Genomic DNA, 20,788 nt, shown 5'->3' with positions numbered 1-20,788 from the left:
TGAAAAGAATTTAAAGTTGGAAATATTTTTAAATTTTCCCCCAAGATTAATTCTATTTGAGTGAATTTTATTCTGTATCTCAAGTTTTTAAGGTAGTCATTTGTGAATTCCATAAGGACACATTTCTAATTCTTCAATGGCCTTAATGCAGAGGTCACTTGTATTACCCTCAATACATGAATCCGTAATTTCTTGATTTATACCATGCCCTACATTACAATTACTGTTTGAAGGCCTGCAGGCAATTCCTACTGATGTCTTCTGCTCCTTGCTGTTTCTTTGCCTCGCCCACACTGATTCAGCTTCATGATTTTCAGAGCCAAGATCTTTTCTCTCAATTGCCTTCCTCTCATGATTTATCATCAGGAGACCATCCCCCTTTTCCATTTTGTCTACCTCTTCTAAAAGTTGGAATATACTATTCTCAAGAGTGAACAAAAACCATGTTAGCAGGGTCACAAAAAAGGTGACAATCTGCAGATTAACATAATAAAAACATACACTGAATTGTCTTTATTAAACTTCATTTCATCTGAAACCTGATGTGCTATTCACTACCAAAAAGACTGAATTTCATACAACCTATTTGGGACAAACTATTGGAAGAATACATTGAAGATGTAAATACTGATACAGGTGAAAGTAGTTTTATCAATTGCTTTTCATTAACAGGTTAGGTGGTTTGCCTTGGCTTTGTATACAAGTTTCACCATTGTAAATAAGAACAGAAAAATATTACAATAATTGCAATGCTCAGCCTCCACACCAGAACAGGTAATTAAACTCATACCCACTGAGACATGAGAAATTCTTTGTCTAAAAGCCATATTACTCCAAACTAGTCCATCAGTGCTGGACTTCGGGACGGAAGGTCCCGAGTTCGAATCCAGCCGGCTCCCGTGCACACATTCCATCTGTGCTGGGTTATGAGCTGGTGATCTCTTTGGAAACTCACCTGGCAGAAGGCAATGGCAAACCACTGCTGTAACTTGCCTCGTACGCGGTTCCCACTACGTCAGAGAGGCATGGAGGGATATCGTCCGCTAACCAGAGAAACTCTGGATGCGACGTACATTTCCTTTCCTTACTTATCACAGACTGACAACATCCAAAAAATACATTGAGAATGATGTTTCAAGAAGAACATACCCATCAAATTCTTGAAAATCACACTCCTTGAGAATCAAGAATCCATGTCCTTGGTACTCTGTAACTACAAAAGAAAATCAGGCATATAAAAATTAAATGATCTAAAGATTTGAGAACACTTTTTTAAAAAAAATTTGGGACTGTTGAATGTGGTTGCCATATGTATGAACATATGGTAAGGCAATAAAAGGCAAATTTTACTAGAAAATCTATTTTATAATTAAGGGGAAAAAGCAATGAAAACATATAATTAGATGCCAAGGCAGTTTGTACTGATTTTACCAAAATTGAATACATCTGTATAGAATCTTCTAATTACTCATTTTTACATTTATCATGCCATGATTTAGTTCTGTTCAGGTTTATTTTTAAGTATGTAATCTTATAATTAAAGGAATAAAGAAACATTACTTTGAATGAAAAAGTATAAAGTACACGAAAACACCAGCAACATCATCAAATGGAAGTAGTGGGAAGGTGGCAAAAGCTACACACCAGAGTTTACAGTCTCCAGAGGGTCCGAATCTGTCACTCCATATTGTCATCTCTACTGCTTATGCCCTATGTGGCATTCTAAATGCCAATGAAGAAGGGATGAGCTGGCATGCTGCAGATGGCACTAAGCATCATAACTACATTTAGCATTTTCTAGAGCAGCTTTGCCAGAAGAGACGGCCCAGCTGTATCTACCCATCAAAGATTTCTGATGACTGACATGACACTTGCAGATGGATTTTTTGTGTAAGAATGTGCATCATTATCTGCAAGATTACATTAATCTTTCATGCTTGTCTGTTTCCCGGTACCAGTGTGCTTCTGGTCATAATTTCAGCAAAGCACTACTTTAAAAATGCATTAAATTTGTCCATGAGATTATTTGAAAGAATTACTTAAAAATTGCAAATATGGCTTATAATGCTTCTATTAGCAAATACTCTTAAAAATGCTTAACATATTGAACAATTGTTTCACCTCTGCTTGAAATTGTAGCATCTAGGATTAGCAATAATTTTTATTTTTAAGAATTAGCAATGAAAAAATAATTAACTGACAAACTCCATTTTGCATTTAATTGCCAGCAAGTCTATCTGTATCACAAAATAAATGCAGAACACCCTAGCGTAAATTATTCAATATAACTGTAGGGGGAGCAGTGAACATTTAAATTATTTGGATTAAGACACCTAAAAACAATGACATCCACTGCATTTGTGGCACAGTAAATAAAACTGCTGAGCAGAATACTGACATATCCGACATTAGCCAGCTTCTCAGAAAAAGTAAAATTTTTTTTAAAAATCGAACAATATAGATTACTTGTCCTTTTAATCAAAATATGTCATCTAAATCTGAAAAGTACTGTTCTGCAATTCATCTACTTTGTTCATTTAATAAATGCTTTGTATGGGAATGAAGAGAAAAAAAACCAATTCATAAACTTTGTGGTATGCCATTAAACTCTGCCACACATATTTATGCATGCAGAGGAATAACCGAAAACTGCTCAAGTTAGAGAAATCATGAAAAAAGTATTAATTGCGTTTATAAAATCGTGGTGGCACTTTTCATAGGCATTTTATAGCATGAACATGTAGGCTGGATTTTTTAAAATATTGCTAACTCACTATTTTAAGTCTTTATCAATCCCTCTCCAACCCACATAGTTTAAGATAGAACAACTACAACTACAAAAATGGCATGCTAAAACCATTAGAATTTAACACTGAATTCAACAAAATCAGACAAGTAGCCTTCTCAAATTGATTCAGAACTGACCACTTTGAAATTAACCTCATAGGTTGATGGCATTTAATCATTTTTTCTCTCCATAAACATTGCTGTAACTACTATTTCCAAATATCCTCTTATTTCACAAACTACCATGATTTGTAACCCCAGTTCCAGTCTGACTTTCTTTTCTTCCTTGTTCCCATTCATTACAGTCTGTCATGAGCCTTGTGGCTGATCAGGCCAGTGCTTATGCCGGCTTCCATGGCGTGAAGCGACTGAGAGTACGAGACTTCCCCCCCCCCACCCCCCGCCAGATAGGACGCCAATCTATTGCAAGGTTAACCCCCAGCATTTTCGCCGGTACCCATTCTCAGCTGGGTAGACTGGAGCATTGTGTGGTTAAGTGCCTTGCTCAAGGACACACAGCTGCCTCGGCCAAGGCATGACCTTCAGATCACTAGTCCAACGCCCTAACCACTTGGCCACACGCCACACTGTTCCCATTCATCTTCAACCACTAACATCTCCTTCAGACAGATCTGACCCATTGATGAAGTTCATCAATCTTCCTGTTGGCACCATACAATACTCGCGTCATTCCGTTTCTCTTGGTCTAATGCAAACACTTCCTTTATACTTTCCACCTTCTCCATTCTCTGCAATTTAAATCATATTTGATTTCTAATTCAGAATCACACCTTCCAGCTACATTGAACTCTTTCCAGTTTGCCTACAGCTCAAACCCACCCATTGAAGATGCCATAGCCTCACTCCCCCACTCTGCCTGTCCCACCTAGAAAACAATGCCTCATATGCAAGGATGATGTTCATTGACTTCAGCTCAGTGTTTAACACAATCATTATCCCACAGAAGCTAGTGGGCAAACTATCCTCAGTGGGACTCAACATGCCTCTCTGTAACTGGATCTTGGACTTCTTGACAGGAAGACCCAGTGAGTCTGAGTTGGCAGCAACATCTCATGCTCTATTACTCTAAGAACTGTTTCCTTTCCCACCACCCCCCACCTCCTCAGGGCTGTAAGCTCAGTCCATTGCTATTCACACTGCTGACTCATGACTGCACTGTCAAATCCAGCTGAAATTGCATCATTTGTTGCAAGTTTGTTGATGATACAACAGTGATCACCTCATCAACAACAATGATTAGTCGGCATTTAAAGAGGAAGTAGAGAGGCTTGTCAGATGTTGTGAGAACAACAACCAGAGTTTCAGCGTGGACAAGACAAAAGAGATGATTGTGGACTTCAGGAGGGCACAAGTCAACCACTCTCCAATGCACACCTCTGCTGTGGAGAGAGTGAAGAGCACCAAGTTCCTTGGTATGCACATAACAGATCATCTAACCCGGACCATTCAGTTTACCGTATTACATTAAATATGAAATACTTAAATGTCAGATGTGCAGATAAGCATACGAAAATCTGGTCAACTCACTGGTGATGTCTGTCTTAATATCAGCCAGCTTGAAAAGAGGTGCAACACGTTCATAGTAAACTTGTTTAGCTTCCTTTTTGTGACTATATGGGTTGATAATAACTTTCAGTGATTTCGGTCTCTTTGGAAAGTATCCTGTAAAGTAAGTAAAAGAAAATAATTTTGCCATATTCCATCTTGGCTTTCTTCACTGTCATTTTAAAAATATAGCATTTTCTTTGCAAGAACATAGAACATAACAGCACAGTACAAGCCATTCGACCTAGAATATTGTGTCAGCTTTTACACCAACTCTAATATCAATCTAAGCCTTCCCTCATACAAAGCTCTCTATTTTTCTATTATCTGTATGCCTATCTAGGAGTTTCTTAAATGCCCTTTAATTTATCTGTCTCTACCACCACTCCTAGCAGGGTGTTCCACACATAAGCCACCAGCTGTGTAAAGAACTTAGTTCTAACATTCTCCCCATACTTTCCTCCAATCACCTTTAAATTATGCCCCTCTCCCTCATATTAGCCGATTCTGCACTGGTTATCCATTCAATCTATGTCTTTTATAATCTTGTACATCTCTATTAAGTCACCTTTCATCCTCCTTCACTCCAAAGGAGCGCTCCAAGTCACTCAAACTATCCTCATAAGACATGCTCTCTAGTCCAAACAGCATTCTGATAAATCTCCTTTGCACCCTCTAAAGCTTCCCCATCCTTCCTATAATGAAGAGATCAGAACTAAACAAAATATTCCAAGTGTAGTCTACCCAGGGTTTTTATAGAGCTGCAACATTACCTCATGGCTCAAACTCAATACCCTGACTAATTAAGGCCAACACAGCTTACGCCTTCTTAATAATGCTATCTACTTGTGCTGTAACTTTGAGGGATCTATTAATGTGAACTCCAAGATCCCTCTTTCCTCCACACTGTTAAGAATCCTGCCATTAACCCTGTATGCTGCCTTCAAATTTCATCTTCCAAAGTGAATCACTTCACGTTTTTACTCCATCTTCCACCTCTCAGCCCAGCTCTACATACTGTTAATGTCCCATTGCAACCTATCACAATCCTCCACACTATTATCAATTCCACCAACCTTTGTATAATCTTGAAATTTACTAAACCACTCCTTCCACTTACTCATCCATGTCATTTATAAAAATCACAAAGAGCAGACGTCCTGGAACGGATCCCTGCAGAATATCACTGGTACAGATCCGACATGCAACATTCACAATATACATATGCTACATTGCACACTTGTGTCTCTGCTTTAGAATTAAAGGCAGGTGAAAGCCTCATCTGATTTCTGGACACATAGCAGCTCTCTAATCTGGCCAAATTAAACACCTATTTGGAAAAGCAAAAAAATTAGCTTGCAGTAAGTTTCCTCTAGTAAGGAAGTACTAAACAAACAGCAAATTTGAACAGTAGAGTTTCTTTTAATTGCCAAGCACTTATTTTGTAGATCAATACCACTTGTTTAAAATCCATTAGGTGGTTAAGCTAAATCTTTAAAGGTAAAATATTTCTCAATTAGACTGTGGATGTGAATTACTCCTGTGTGTATATCACCTTATTTTCAATCGCCTTTGAAATAAGAACAATAAGTGTTAATCATGCAGATGATCTAAACATTCTTCCTGCAGCCGGTGTACATCATGTCTCAAAAATGCAACTTGAATTAGAAACATAGAAAATCTAAACTTAAACAACATAAGGCCTTTCCTCAAGCTTCAAGCTGATGTAGATCACACAAATCACTACCAAGTTGTGATAATTTTCCCCATGCCATTGTGCTGTCCATGGGAAAATATCATATTGCCAAAAATCTTCTGACTTGTGAATTCTCAACAAGTTATGTGTAGCAGTTAGAATAACAAATTTCAGCAGAATAACTCTACTATATGACCACAGTAAAACAATAGATTAATGACCAAGTACAGGTCAATCTGCAAACTGACTATTGCAGTACACTTAATTCTTAGTAGTCTTCAATGCAATAAAATTATTTACTTCACAATGAAACAATTTCAAGTGGGTATGTCATTTAAAATCTTTCACATAAATCCATTCTGCTGTTGTCTAATCAAGTTGATATTTTCTAGGTGTCCTGTTACCACTTTCTTTATAAGCATTGCTCCATCACTGATATAATGAAACATGGTCAGTAAGTATATTTTCTCTCCCTCTTTTTTAAATAATGGGTTTATCTTTGTCATCTTCCTATTTGCAGGAACCATTCAATGATCTATAAAATTCTGCAGTTTCACTATCAATGCAATCACTAATTCCATGGCTACATTTTAGTATTCTGTGACCTACATTTGCACGCCCTGAAAATTTATCAGCTTTCAGACCTATTCAATACAATATTAGAAGCAGTATTTTACTAGTACTTACTTTCTTTAGTTTTGTTCCGATTAATTAGATTTTTCCTAGCATTTATATTACTAACCACATTTCCTTCATTACTTATAGAGAAACAAGCATATGGTTTTCTATTTTTCTACTTACTATTTTTTTAACTGAACTTAGCTCCTAAGGATTAAGAATTCAGTATCACTGTAACTGAGCAAGTTTTCAGCTCTGCTTTCTGTTCAAACTATGGAATGATGAGGAGATATATAGATAGTGGCCACTTTATTAGGCATTCCTGTACACTATCTAATCAGCCAATCATGTGGCAGCAACTCAATGCATAAAAGCATGTAGACATGGTCAAGAGGTTCAGCCATTGTTCTGAACACATGTCAAAATGAGGAAGAAATGTCTAAGTGGCTTTGCAGTGGAATGATTATTAGTGCCAGACAAGGTGGTTTAAGTATCTCAGAAACTGCTGATCTGGGATTGATGAAGCATCTCAGTCCGAAACGTCGCCTGTTTACTCTTTTCCATAAATGTTACCTGGCCTGTTGAGTTCCGCCAGCATTTTGTGTGAGTCAGAGGAGCATGATCAGACTGGTTCAAACTGACAGGAAGGTGACACAACTCAAAAAACCATATGTTACAGCTATTGTGTGCGGAAGAACACTTCTGAATGTACACCATGTCAAACCTTGATGTACACTCAGCGGCCATCTTATTAGGTACAGGAGGTACCTCAAGTCAAGTCAAGTCACTTTTTATTGTCATTTCAACCATAACTGCTGGTACAGAACATAGTAAAAATGAGACGACGTTTTCCAGCACCTTGGTGCTACATGAAACAATACAGAAACTACACTGAACTACGTAAGAAAAAACACAAAAACAACACTAGACTACAGACCTATCCAGGACTCCATAAAGTGCCCGAAACAGTGCAGGCACGACAATAAATGATAATAAATAATAAACAAGACAGTAGGCACAGTAGAGGGTATAGTAGGTTGGTCTCAAGTCAGGCTCGGGTATTGAAGAGTCTGATGGCTTGGGGGAAGAAACTGTTACACAGTCTGGTCGTGAGAGCCCGAATGCTTCGGTGCCCTTTTCCAGATGGCAGGAGGGAGAGGAGTTTGTATGAGGGGTGCGTGGGTCCTTCATAATGCTGTTTGCTTTACAGATGCAGTGTGTGGTGTAAATGTCTGTGATGGCAGGAAGAGAGACCCCAATGATCTTCTCAGCTGACCTCACTATCCGCTGCAGGGTCTTGCGATCCAAGATGGTGCAATTTCCGAACCAGGCCGTGATGCAGCTGCTCAAGATGTTCTCAATACAACCTCTGTAGAATGTGGTGAGGATGGGGGGTGGGAGATGGACTTTTCTCAGCCTTCACAGAAAGCAGAGATGCTGCTGGGCTTTCTTTGCTAAGGAGCTACTGTTGAGGGACCAGGTGAGATTCTCTGCCAAGTGAACACCAAGAAATTTGGTGCTCTTAATGATCTCTACGGAGGAGTCATCGATGTTCAGTGGAGAGTGGTCACTCTGTGTCCTCCTGAAGTCAACAACCATCTCTTTTGTTTTGTTTACATTCAGAGACAGGTTGTTGGCTCTGCACCAGTCTGTTAGCCGCTGCACCTCCTCTCTGTATGCTGAACTGAAGTCTATGAACAGCATTCGAACGTATGTGTCTTTTTTGTCCAGGTGGGTTAGGGCCAGGTGGAGGGTGATGGCAATGGCGTCGTCTGTTGAACAGTTGGGACGGTACGTGAACTGCAGGGGATCCAGTCAGGGGGGGCAGCAGGGACTTGATGTGCCTCATGATGAGCCTCTCGAAACACTTCATGATGATGGATGTAAGTGCAACAGGATGGTAATCATTGAGGCAGGACACTGAAGACTTCTTCGGCATGGGGACGATGGTGGCGGACTTGAAGCACGTAGGAACGACGGCACTGCTCAGGGAGATGTTGAAGATGTCAGTAAGAATATCTGATAGCTGGTCTGCACATCCTCTCAGCACTCTGCCAGGAATATTGTCTGGTCCAGCAGCCTTCCATGGGTTGACCCTGTGCAGGGTTCTCCTCACATCGGCCACGGTAAGACATAGCACCTGGTCATTTGGAGGTGGGGTGGTCTTCCTTGCCGCCACGTCATTATCCACCTCAAAACGAGCGTAGAGGTTATTCAATGCATCTGGGAGTGAAGCATCACACGCACAGTCAGGTGATGTTGTCCTGTAGTTGGTGATGTCCTGAATGCCCTTCCACATGCACCACGTGTCGCCACTGTCCTGTAAGTGGCTGTGGATCCACTGGGCATGTGCACGCTTTGCCTCTCTGATGGCCCGGGACAGTTTGGCCCTCGCTGTTGTTAGGGCTGCCTTGTCGCCTGCTCTGAAGGCGGAGTCACGGGTCCTCAGCAGCGCAGGCACCTCCGCGGTCATCCATGGCTTCTGGTTAGCGCGTGTAGTGATGGTCTTGGCCACAGTGACATCATCGACGCACTTGCTGATGTAGCCAGTCACTGACGCCGTGTACTCCTCTACGTTGGTAGAGTCGTCATCGGTTGCAGCCTCCCTGAACATGTGCCAGTCAGTGTGTTCAAAACAGTTTGAAGAGCAGAGATGGCTCCTGCTGGCCAGGTTCTCACCTGCTTCTGAACTGGTCTGGGGCGCCTGACCAGCGGTCTGTATGCTAGGATTAGCATAACAGAGATGTGGTCTGAGTAGCCGAGGTGAGGGCAGGGTTCTGCCAGTACGTGTCGGGAATGTTTGTGTAAACAAGGTCTCCCTCCTCATTGCAAAGTCCATGTTCTGATGGAATCTGGGGAGCACTGATTTAAGGTTAGCATGATTAAAATCATGATTAAGGTTAGCATGATTTAATACCTAAAATGGCTGTTGAGTGTATATTCAACTAATTTTGTCAGTTCACATAAGTGCTCCAACACCTGAATGACCCTCAGGCTACTTACAACTCAACCTGTTAATGAGCATGGGAAGCTGACAGGAGAGATAAAATGACCCATTCCATAATCATTTTTAGTGTATGGAAGGGCATAGATATGTAAGCACTGTGGGGTCACGGTTCAGATTTGAAATTGAAAAGGGAAAAGTGAACAAATTCTGTTAATATTAGCCAACTTAGGTGCACCATCTTGGAGGGGGACATAGATGCAATACTTACAGACAGGAAGTAATTTCTCTATTGCAGCCAGTACAATCAAAATACACTCCGCATGAACATATTAATGGTAGCATCACCCCCAAGGATAAAACAGCACCATAGCTGACTGAAAAGAGCTGTTACAACAAGGAAAATGCTGTTCAATAAAATACAATGTTGTTTCAATCTGCATATGAACTGTGTTTTAGTAACTGGCATAAAGAATAGGACATTGGTCAGAAGCGTGAAATAAAATTAGTTTATATAAAAAGGAAAGATGATCCATGTATTCATAAGAGACATAGAATTAATCAGCAAACACGAGGAAATCTGCAGATGCTGGAATTTCAAGCAACACATATAAACGTTGCTGCTGAACGCAGCAGGCCAGGCAGCATCTATAGGAAGATGTACAGTCGATGTTTCGGGCCGAGACCCTTCGTCAGGACTAACTGAAAGAAGAGATAGTAAGAGATTTGAAAGTGGGGGGGGGAGGGGAGATCTGAAATGATAGGAGAAGACAGGAGGGGGAGGGATGGAGCCAAGAGCTGGAAAATGGATTGGCAAAAGGGATATAAGAGGATCATGGGATGGACGGGAGGCCTAGGGAGAAAGAAAGTGGGAGGGGGAAGCCCAGAGGATGGGCAAAGAGTATCGTGAGAAGGACAGAGGGAGAAAAAGGAGAGAGAGAAAAAATATAGAATAATAAAAGATAAATAAATAACGGATGGAGTACGAAGGGGAGGTGGAGCATTAACGGAAGTTAGAGAAGTCAATGTTCATGCCATCAGATTGGAAGCTACCCAGACGGAATACAAGGTGTTGTTCCTCCAACCTGAGTGTGGTTTCATCTTGACAGTAGAGGAGGCCATGGATAGACATATCAGAATGGGAATGGGACGTGGAATTAAAATATGTGGCCACTGGGAGATCCTGCTTTCTTTGGCAGACTTTCCAGCTCTTAGCTCCATCCCTTCCACCTCCTGTCTTCTCCTATCATTTTGGATCTCCCCCTCCCCCTTTCAAATCTCTTACTATCTCTTCTTTCAGTTAGTCCTGATGAAGGGTCTCGGCCCGAAACGTCGACTGTACCTCTTCCTATAGATGCTGCCTGGCCTGCTGCGTTCACCAGCAATTTTTATGTGGGTTGCATAGAATTAATCAGATTCTGTTGAACTCTAATCATGAATTCTTCAACCAATGACTGATTTTATGCAAGGGGGCAATCATTCGATGTTAGCCACCAGCCTAGTCTACTACTTGTCAGAAAAGAACTTTCATTAGAGCTCCTGCAATTGAACCACAATAGTTCAGACATATGGCTAGAACCAGAAGTATTATACAAGGGCTAGGCAATAACCAACTCCAGAGTCTAATCACCAACTATCAACAATTCAATGGATTCACTATCGTCAGATCACGATTAAAAATATTTAGCATGTTACCATTAATCAGAAACTTATCCTATTCAGCCATTTAAGTGCAATGACTATGAGCAGATCTGAGGCTAATTGCCCAACAGCGAGTGACAAACATCCTGACAACTCCAAAATCTACAGGACATATCAAGAGTAAAATGGACTATTATCCACTTGCCTGAGCAAGTCAAGACATCACCCAAGTCACTGCAGCCTTTTAATTGGCATTTTATTCACCACCAGAAACATTCAGAATCAGAATCAGGTTTATTATCACCAGGATGTGAGATGAAATTTGTTAACTTAGCAGCAGCAGTTCAATGCAATACATAACCTATGAGGATTGGTATGTGTTCCTTCGTCTTACCCTTCCTGAAGTCCACAATCAGCTCTTTCATCTTACTGACGATGAGTGCCAGATTGTTGCTGTGGCACCACTCTACTAGTTGGCAGATCTGACTCCTGTACACCCTCTCATCACCATCTGAGATTTTAACAACAATGGTTGCATCGTCAGCAAATTTACAGACGGTATTTCAGCTATGCCTAGTCACATAGTCACGTGTATATACAGAGTAGATCGGTGGGCTAAGTACACACCCCTGAGGTGCACCAGTGTTGATAGTCAGCGAAGAGGATATGCTATCACCACTCCACACAGACTGTGGTCTTCAGGTTAGGAAGTCGAGGATCCAATTGCAGAGGGAGGTACAGAGGCCCAGGTTCTGCAACTTCTCAATCAGGATTGTGGGAATGATGGTATTAAATGCTGAGCTATAGTCGATGAACAGCATCCTGACGTAGGTGTTTGTGTTGTCTAGGTGGTGTAAAGCCGTGTGGAGAGCCATTGAGAAAGTGTCAGCCGTTGACCTATTGTGGCGATAGGCAAATTGCAATGGGTCCAGGACCTTGCTGAGGCAGGAGTTCAGTCTAGTCATGACCAACCTCTCAAAGCATTTCATCACCGTCGATGTGAGTGCTACCAGGCAATAGTCATTAAGACAGCCCACATTATTCTTCTTAGACACTGGTATAATTTTGCCTTTTTGAAGCAAGTGGGAACTTCTGCCCGTAGCAGTGAAAGGTTGAAAATGCCTTGAATACTCCCGCTAGTTGGTTGGCACAGGTTTTCAGAACCTTACCAGGTACTCCATTGGGACCTTCTGCCTTGTGAGGGTTCACTCTCTTTAAAGACAAGCTAACATCAGCCTCTGAGACGGAGATCACAGGGTCATCAGGTGCAGCAGGGATTTTCACATCTGTAGTTGTGTTCTCCCTTTCAAAGTGTGCATAGGAGGTGTTGAGTTCATCTGGTAGTGAAGCATCGCTGCCATTCATGCTATTGGGTTTCGCTTGGTAGGAAGTAATGTTTTGCAGACCCTGCCAGAGTTGCCGTGCATCTGATACTGCCTCTAACTTTGTTCAAAATTGTCTCTTTGCCCTTGAAATAGCCCTCCTCATTTGTCACCACAGCTTCAGTGTATTCCAGCTAAAAAGGCACTAAATTTACTCAGAGTTTTCTAACAACATGTCCTCAGTAGAACCTTATGATCAAGAAAGATAGAGACAATAGGCATTTGGAAAAACCATCAACTGCAAACACCCTATCAGGTCACATATCTTTCTGACTTGGATCTATATTGCTGTTCTAATCTTGGAACACCCTTAACCAACAACGCTAGAAATTTTTTCAATAGAAGAATGACATCACTTCATGATAATAGCTCACTATCAACTTCTCAAAGACAAGTACAATCAGCAATAAATTATAGCTTTGAGAATGACAGTTGTATTCACAGGCTTTCAGTGGATTCTGGCTGTCCAATCAAATCATGATTCATTAGCAGGAACAAGTGGAACGGCCATTGGTGAAGTGGCCATTGTGTGAGAGACCGGTGTTAGAGTGGGGAGGCTTTGGCTGAGAACAGGCCTGGGCAAGGTAAGTATCTGGCAAGTTGTTTCATCTTCACTCTTCGTCTGTTAGTACATAGCTAAAGCAGTGAGAATGGCTGCAGGGTTGTGTTGTGTTCTTTGTGAGAGATATGTGAATTTGGGGAGACCTCCTCGCTCCCGGATAACCACATCTTCACCTGGAGCACCAAACTGCAGCTCCTCAGAAAACCCATTAAGGAACTGGAACTGCAACTCAATGACCTTTGACTCATCAGGAAACTGAAGAGATGACAGAGAGCAGCTACAGGGAGATATTCACGCCGAAGTTGCAGGAGACAGGTAGCAGGGTGACTGTCAGGAAAGGGAAAAGAAATGGGCAGCCAGTACGGACTACCTCTGTGATTTGTTGGGGTAGGATTACCTACAGGCCGGGGTGGGGGTGGGGGGGTGGTGGTGCGCAGCACCATGTCTGTGGCACTGAATCTGGTGTTGTCGCTCAGAAGGGAAGGGGGGGGGGGTAGAAAAGGACTGCAATAATGATAGGGGATTCCATACCTGAGTAGACATGAGATTCTGTAGACCTCAATAGAGATACCCGGATAAACTGTTGCCTCCCAGGTGCCAGGGTCAAGGACGTTTCAGATCAGGTCCAAGACATTCTAAAAGGGGAGGGTGAGCAGCCAGAAGTCTTGGTACATATTAGTCCAATGGCATAGGTAGGAAAGGGAAAAGGTCCTGAAGGGAGAATTTAGGGAGCTAGGTAGAAAGCTGAAAAGCAGGACTTCAAGAGTAGTAGTCTCTGGATTGCTGCCTGCGCTACACACTGGTGAGGGTAAGAATAGGGTTATTTGGCAGATGAATGTGTGGCTAAGGAATTGGTGCAGGGGGCAGAGTTTCAGGTTTCTGGAACACTGGGATCTCTTCTGGGGAAAGTACGACCTGTGCAAAGGGGATGGGCTACACATGGAACAGAGCAGAACCAATATCCTTTTGCAGGCAAGTTTGCTGGAACTACTGGGGAGGGCTTAAACTAATTTGGCAGAAGTCTGGAAACCTGAGTGATAGGGTTGAGGATGGGACTGTTGATATACATACAGAAACTGTGTGTAGTGAGACCGTGAGGAAGGATGGGCAAATGACAGGTCAAAATAGCAATCAGTGAGATGAGTTGCAGTGTAACACGGCAACAAAATTGAAAAGGGTGACAAATAGAGGACTGATGATGTTATATTTGAACGCATGCAGTATATGGAATAAGGTAGATGATTTTGTAGCAAAGTTGGAGATTGGCAGGTATGATGTCAGGGGAATCACTGAGTCATGGCTGAAAGCAAATTATAGTTGGGAGCTTATAATCGAATTTGGCACTAAATGGCGACTCCTTTGCTCACATCTTCGGAAACAGGTCTATTTCCATCTTTAATATCTTTAAATTTTCCTTTTCAGGGTTCTTTTGAAGACCATGACCTGGAGTTACATGCTGACTACGGTTCCTAGCGGGAATGGGACCTGCTCTCAGGGTTTCACAACTGGCTGTTGTTCGGCACGCCAAGGACTCGGCCCAAGAGTTCAGTTCACCTTTGGAGGCTTAGGATCTCAGGGCTCTGGAGACGGGCGAATCAAACGTCGGTATCACGGCAGGAGATCCGTGTGTCATTGAGGGAGTTGGAAGATCTACAGCCATGTGCCCAGAGACTCGAGATCTTTGGGTACAGAGCTCGAAAGAAAGTGACATAACAGACTTCTAACATCGTAAACCAGAAAGTTCCAGAGGTCTCCCCTCTCGCTGTGAAACAGAGACATCTCTTTCTCCCTTATTCGGGAAAGAGAGAGAGCCTGTGGTATGTTGAATGCCAGATGAACAGTGTAGTCTTTGGAGTACTGAAAGTCTGCGTCTTTGCTGTTGCTTTGCTCACGCTTGAGGGCTCGGTGCCGGGTGCCGATGCTTTTTTTTGCCGATGGGGGGAGGAGGGATTGTTGCTCGCTGCTGCTTACATGCTGGAGGGAGGGGAGTTGAGGGGGGACTTTGGGGTTCTAACATTTGACTGTTGTTCACTCTTTGGGGCACTCCTCTGTTTCTTTGGGGCACTCCCCTGTTTTCGTGAATGGTTGCAAAGAAAAAACATTTCAGGATGTATATTGTATACATTTCTCGGATATTAAATGTACCTTTGAAACCTTTGAAGAATACACATTGTATCTAAAGGACAAGCAGGTAGGCAAAAGGTGTGTGTGGTTTTGTTGATAAAAACTGAAATCAAATCATTAGAAAGAGTTGACAGAGGATCCAAAGATGTAGAATCTCTGCAATACAGTTAAGAAACTGCAAGGGTAAAAAGTTGGGAGTTATGTACAGGCCTCCGAACAGTCACCAGGATGTGCTACAATATACAATGGGAGATAGAAAGGGTATGTCAAAAGGACAATGTTACAATTGTCATGAGGGATTTCAATATGCAGAAAATCAGGTTGGTTCTGGATTCCAAGAGAGAATTTGTAAAATGCTTACAAGATGACTTTTTAAAGCAGCTTGTAGGTGAGCCCATTATGAGCTTAGCTATTCCGGTTTGTGTGTTGTGTAATGAACTAGATTTGATTTGGGAGCTTAAGGTAAAGGAACCCTTAGGAAACAGTGATCATAGCATGATAAAATCCACTTTGCAATTTGAGAAGGTGAAGCTAAAGTCAAATGCATCAGTATAACAATGGAGTAAAGGGAATTACAAAGTCAGGAAAAAGGAGCTGGCTGAAGTTGATTGGAAGGGGACACTAGCAGGGATGATGGCAGAGCAACAATGGCTGGAGTTTCTGGAAGCAATTTGCAGGGTGCAGGGCAGGCACAGCCCAAGGAAGAAGTAGCATTGTAAAGGCAGGATGAACAAACCGAGGCTGACAAGGGAAGTCAATGCTAACATGAAAGCAAAAAGAGGGCATAATAGAGCAAAAATTAATGGCGTTAGAGGATTGTGAAGCTTTTAAAAACCAATATAAGGCAACTAAAAAAGCCATAAGGAGGGAAAAGACAAATATGAAGACAAACTAGCCAATAATATCAAAGGCGATACCAAAAATTTTTCAGATTTATAAAGATTAAAAGAGAGGTGGAAGTAGATATTGGACCACTGGAAAATTCTGCTGGGGAGGTAGTAATGGGGATCAAGGAAATAGTGGATGAACTGAATAGGAATTTTGCATCAGTCTTCACTGTGGAAGCCAGCCAGAAGTTCGAGAGCGTCAAGGGGCAGAAGGGAGTGAATTTGCCATTGCTAGGGAGAAGGTGCTTGGGAAATTGAAAAGTCTCAAGGTAGAAAAGTCACCTGGACCAGGTGGTCTACACCCAGGGTTCTGTAAGAGGAGGATGGAGAGATTGTACAGGCACTAGTAATGATCTTTCAAGAATCAATGGATTCTGCCACAGTTCCAGAGGAATGGAAAATTGCAAATGTCACTTCACTCTTCAAGAAGGGAGAAAGGGAGAGAGGCTTTAGAAAGGAAACTATAGGCCAGTTACTCTGACCTCAGTGGCTGGGAAGATGTTGGAGAGTATTGTTAAGAATGTGGTTTCAGGGTACTTGGAGGCATATGATAAAATAGACTGAAGTCAGCATGATTTCCTTAAGGGAAAATATTACCTGGCAAATATGTTGGAATTCTTTGAAGAAATAATAAGCAGAATAGACATGGAGAATCAGTGGATATTGTGTACTTTGATTTTCAGAGGTGGCACACACAAGGCTGCTTAACAAGTTAAGAGCCCATGGTATTACAGGAAAAATACTAGCATGGCTAGAGCATTGGCTGATAAGCAGGAGGCAAAAAGTGAGAATAAATGGAGCCTTTTCTGGTTGGCTGCTGGTGACTAGTGATATTCCACAGGGCTCTCTTTTGAGACTGCTTCTTTTTACATTAGACAGTATGTCAACCATTTGGATGGTGGAATTGATGACTTTGTGGCCAAGTCTACAGAAGATACAAAGATAGGTGGAGGGGCAGATAGTTTTGACGAAGCAGAGGCTACAGAAGGACTTTGATAGATTAGGAGAACGGGCAAAGAAGTGGTAGATGTAATACAGTGTCAGGAAGAGTATGGTCATGCTCTTTGGTAGAAGAAATAAAAGCGTAGACTATTTTCTAAATGGAGTAAAAATTCAAAAATCTGAGGTGCAGAGGGACCTGGGCGTCCTTGTGCAGGAATTACTAAAGGTTAACTTGCAGGTGGAGTTGGTGGTGAGGAAGACAAATGTGATGTTAGCATTCATTTCAAGAGGACTAGAATATAAAAGCAAGGATGTAATGTTGAGACTTTATAAAGCACTGGTGAAGCCCTACTTAGAGTATTGTGAGCTGTTTTGGATCCCTTAACTAAGAAAGGATGTGCTGACACTGGAGAGGGTTGAAAGGAGGTTCACAAAAATGATATCATTTGTGGAGTGTTTGAAGGCTCTGGGCTAGCACTCACTGGAATTCAGAAGGATGAGGGAGGATCCCATTGAATCCTATCAAATGCAGAAAGGCCTCGATAGAGTGGATGTGAAGAGGATATTTCTTATTGTGGGGGAGTCTAAGACCAGAAGATGCAGCTTCAGAATAGAGGGACGTCTATTTAGAAAGGAAATGAGAAGGAATTTCTTTAGCCAGAGAGTGGTGAATCTGTGGAATAAGTTGCCACAAGTCATTGGGTATATTTAAGGCAGAAGTTGATAGATTCTTGATTGGAGAAGACATGAAATGTAACTGGGAGAAGGCAGGAGAATGGGGTTGACAGGGAAATGGATCAACCATGATGAAATGGCAGAGCCGTCTCGATGGGGCGAATAGCCCAATTTTGCTCCCATGTCTTGTGGTCTCATATGCTGCAGGTGAAATTTTGAAAAAGTTAACGCAGACAATGGACAAATTAAAGATTTGAGCAATTCTGAGACAGTGGTCTAATCTGGATTTTGTGCTTTAAGTGATAAAGGCAAAGTTGGTATTTAATAACAAGTAGGAGCTAACGAGTTTAAAGTACATGAGGCACGTGATTCTTCATCAGCTCAGAACTGTCTCAGCTGGCAAGATTGGTTAAACTGACAACACCTGGTAAGCTTAAAGCTTTACAGCAGTGGTCCCCAACCTCCGGGCCGCGGACCGATACCGGGCTGTGAAGCATGCAGGGGTGCAGCAGTAGCCAGAGCACACCCAGCACATCTTTAAGAAAAAAGCCGAAATAAACAAGCTAATTAATTAGGTGCCGCCCAGAAGCCAGTCTTCATTAGAGGAACTGAGGTGGAGAAGGTCAATAACTTTAAATCCTTTGGCATTAAGGATTGATGTTTCTCTCTCTGAAAAGGGTCAGAGGATCTGGCCTGGGACATAATTGTCATTACAAAGAAAGCACGGCAGCCCTTATACTTTATTAGAAGTTTGTGTAGATTCAACATGTCACCTCGATCCTGACAGCCCTGTCTTCTCAGCCTGTCGGGGCTGGCGTTTAAATTGACCAAACAATGGAACAGCTAAAGGCTCCAGCGCCCTGGAAAGAGGAGTGAACATTGCGTAGAGCAAGTGAAATCTGCAATCGCCTCTGATCTGGGCCGACATTTACGTGCCTGGCGGCACCTAATTAATTAGCTTGTTTATTTCGGCTTTTTTCTTAAAGATGTGCTGGGTGCGTCGCGGCTACCACTGCACCACTGCATGCTTCGCATTGGGGACCACTGCTTTAGAGAATGTGACCAGCAAATGTGTCCACATTTCACATAGCCAAATCAAATCCGCTGATCCTTAGAATCATCCTATGGTTGAAAGCATCAAGAAGTTTAGCACTCTGCAAAAATCTGTTTTTATCTTTTACTTCTATTATTTATTTCAAAGCTTCAGACAATAGATTTCCTCACCTGAAGGGTAGTTGACAATAGCTGTGGTGAATCTTTTGAAAGCCCTTTTAGATGTGGTTTAATGCAGAATTGTTCTCTTCGTCTGTAACTAGACTCAGGAGAGCTCAGTCTTGCTGGGATTCCCCAGCATTATGCCAGAGCATCAGCACTCTGATCCCATGCCAGATCAGACCTGGCACAAAAACTGAAAAAGGATTGATTTCATTGGGGATTCTAAGCCTGTGGATTCAAAGGAAAAGAGGAAGCAAACTTCATTTGAATTATATTTTTACATTTAATATTTTTATTTACAGTTTTAAATTTATTTTCAAAATGTTCATTATTTTAATAATTTTCTTCACTTGCATTTTTTTGTGTCAGCAAATTCTAGAGATATATAGAAACTGTAAACATCTTGGGAGCTTTGCCAGAAAATAAACCTCTGACCCAGCTTTGCCTTCTTTCAAAGCCTGTCAAAGACAACCCAGCATAACATCACCTAATGCCTTGTCACCAACAAGACTTGACGGCTAGTAATAGGGAAAAAGTGATGATCATTGCTTTTATATACTTTTTCATCAATTACTTGTGAAATGTTTAAAATCACTGTCTGGTAGCCATTTGTGCACATTCAAATCCTAAAAGCAAGAAATCTAGGGACCAATTAATCTATCATTCTTGTGACTTTGGTTGAAAGCCAAATGTTGGTCAGATCACTGGGAGAGCACTTTGTCAATGGAAATTTTTTTCCACACAGACTGTTTCAACATCTCATCTTAAAGACAGTGCCTTCAATAATGAAATGCTCTCATACTGCAGAGGTGGCATGCCATTCCCAGGTCAATAAGTCAGACATCAGATCAGCCTTCCTGAGAGTAAACCCTTGGAAAGCAAATGGCCTGGATGGAGTACCCTGCCTACATCCTCAGATCCTGTTAGAAGAAGTATTCATGGATATCTTGAACCTATCTCTACTCCAGTGATGCTCCCATCTGCTTTAAGGTAATATACCTTGACAACTACTGCCAGTAGCTCTGACATCCATCATTATGAAGTCCTTCGAGAGGCTGGTCGTGACACACATCAACTCCATTCAGGACAAGCTTGATCAATTTCAATTTGCCTACTGCTGAAAAAGGTCGACATAACCAAATTTGACTCTAACTCTGAAGTTTGCACTTCAGAGATGACACTGCCATAATGGGCCAGCTCTCAAACCACAAGGTAAAGTACAGGAAGGATATAAAGAGCCTATTGGCATGGTGTCAAGATAACAATCTCCCCCTCAATATCAGCAAAACAAAATCTTGTTTATAATTGAATTCCAGTTCTTACTTAGAGCGAGACCTTCATCTTTGTTAAAGTTCTTTCTCTCTAGTTTTATTTCAATGGCCTCCTTCACCAGAAAGTCCCAAAATCCATTGGCGTGGCACAGTAGTTTTGTGGTGTTGATGACAATCCTATGGCCATTGTGAATGTAATGTTCTGCTACTGCCAATTTTTATGGGTAGTCCAAATGGATAGACCTCCTGTGCTCCTTGATGCGGGTTTACAACATGCGCCTTATTTGGCTGACGTTAGCTGCTCTGCATTCACAGGAAATCCTGTAAGTGCCAGCCATCCTGAGTCCCAGGTCATCTTTGACCCTCATAAGCTATGACTTGAGCTTCCTTATGGGTTTGTGGACTTGCACAGTTTCTGGGACGATCGCCAGGATCCTGAAGAAATACCAGACTAACACCATCCAGAAACCCAAAGGAA

General features: G+C 41.9%; 1 protein-coding gene across 1 annotated transcript in view; it reads right to left on the bottom strand.

Annotated features, from left to right (window-relative positions):
- cerkl (ceramide kinase-like) overlaps nt 1-20,788 on the bottom strand; it is a 210,632-nt gene that overhangs the window by 92,878 nt on the left and 96,966 nt on the right. The window contains exons 3-4 of the mRNA XM_063052059.1: nt 4,336-4,470; nt 1,150-1,213 (exon numbers count right to left, since the gene is read on the bottom strand). Of these exons, the coding sequence (XP_062908129.1) occupies nt 1,150-1,213; nt 4,336-4,470 (199 nt within the window). The remainder of the gene's footprint in view (nt 1-1,149; nt 1,214-4,335; nt 4,471-20,788) is intronic.

The sequence above is a fragment of the Mobula hypostoma genome, chromosome 6 (assembly GCF_963921235.1).
Source record: "Mobula hypostoma chromosome 6, sMobHyp1.1, whole genome shotgun sequence".
NCBI classification, from domain to species: domain Eukaryota; kingdom Metazoa; phylum Chordata; class Chondrichthyes; order Myliobatiformes; family Myliobatidae; genus Mobula; species Mobula hypostoma.
This window is presented reverse-complemented; position numbering and strand designations above follow the sequence as displayed.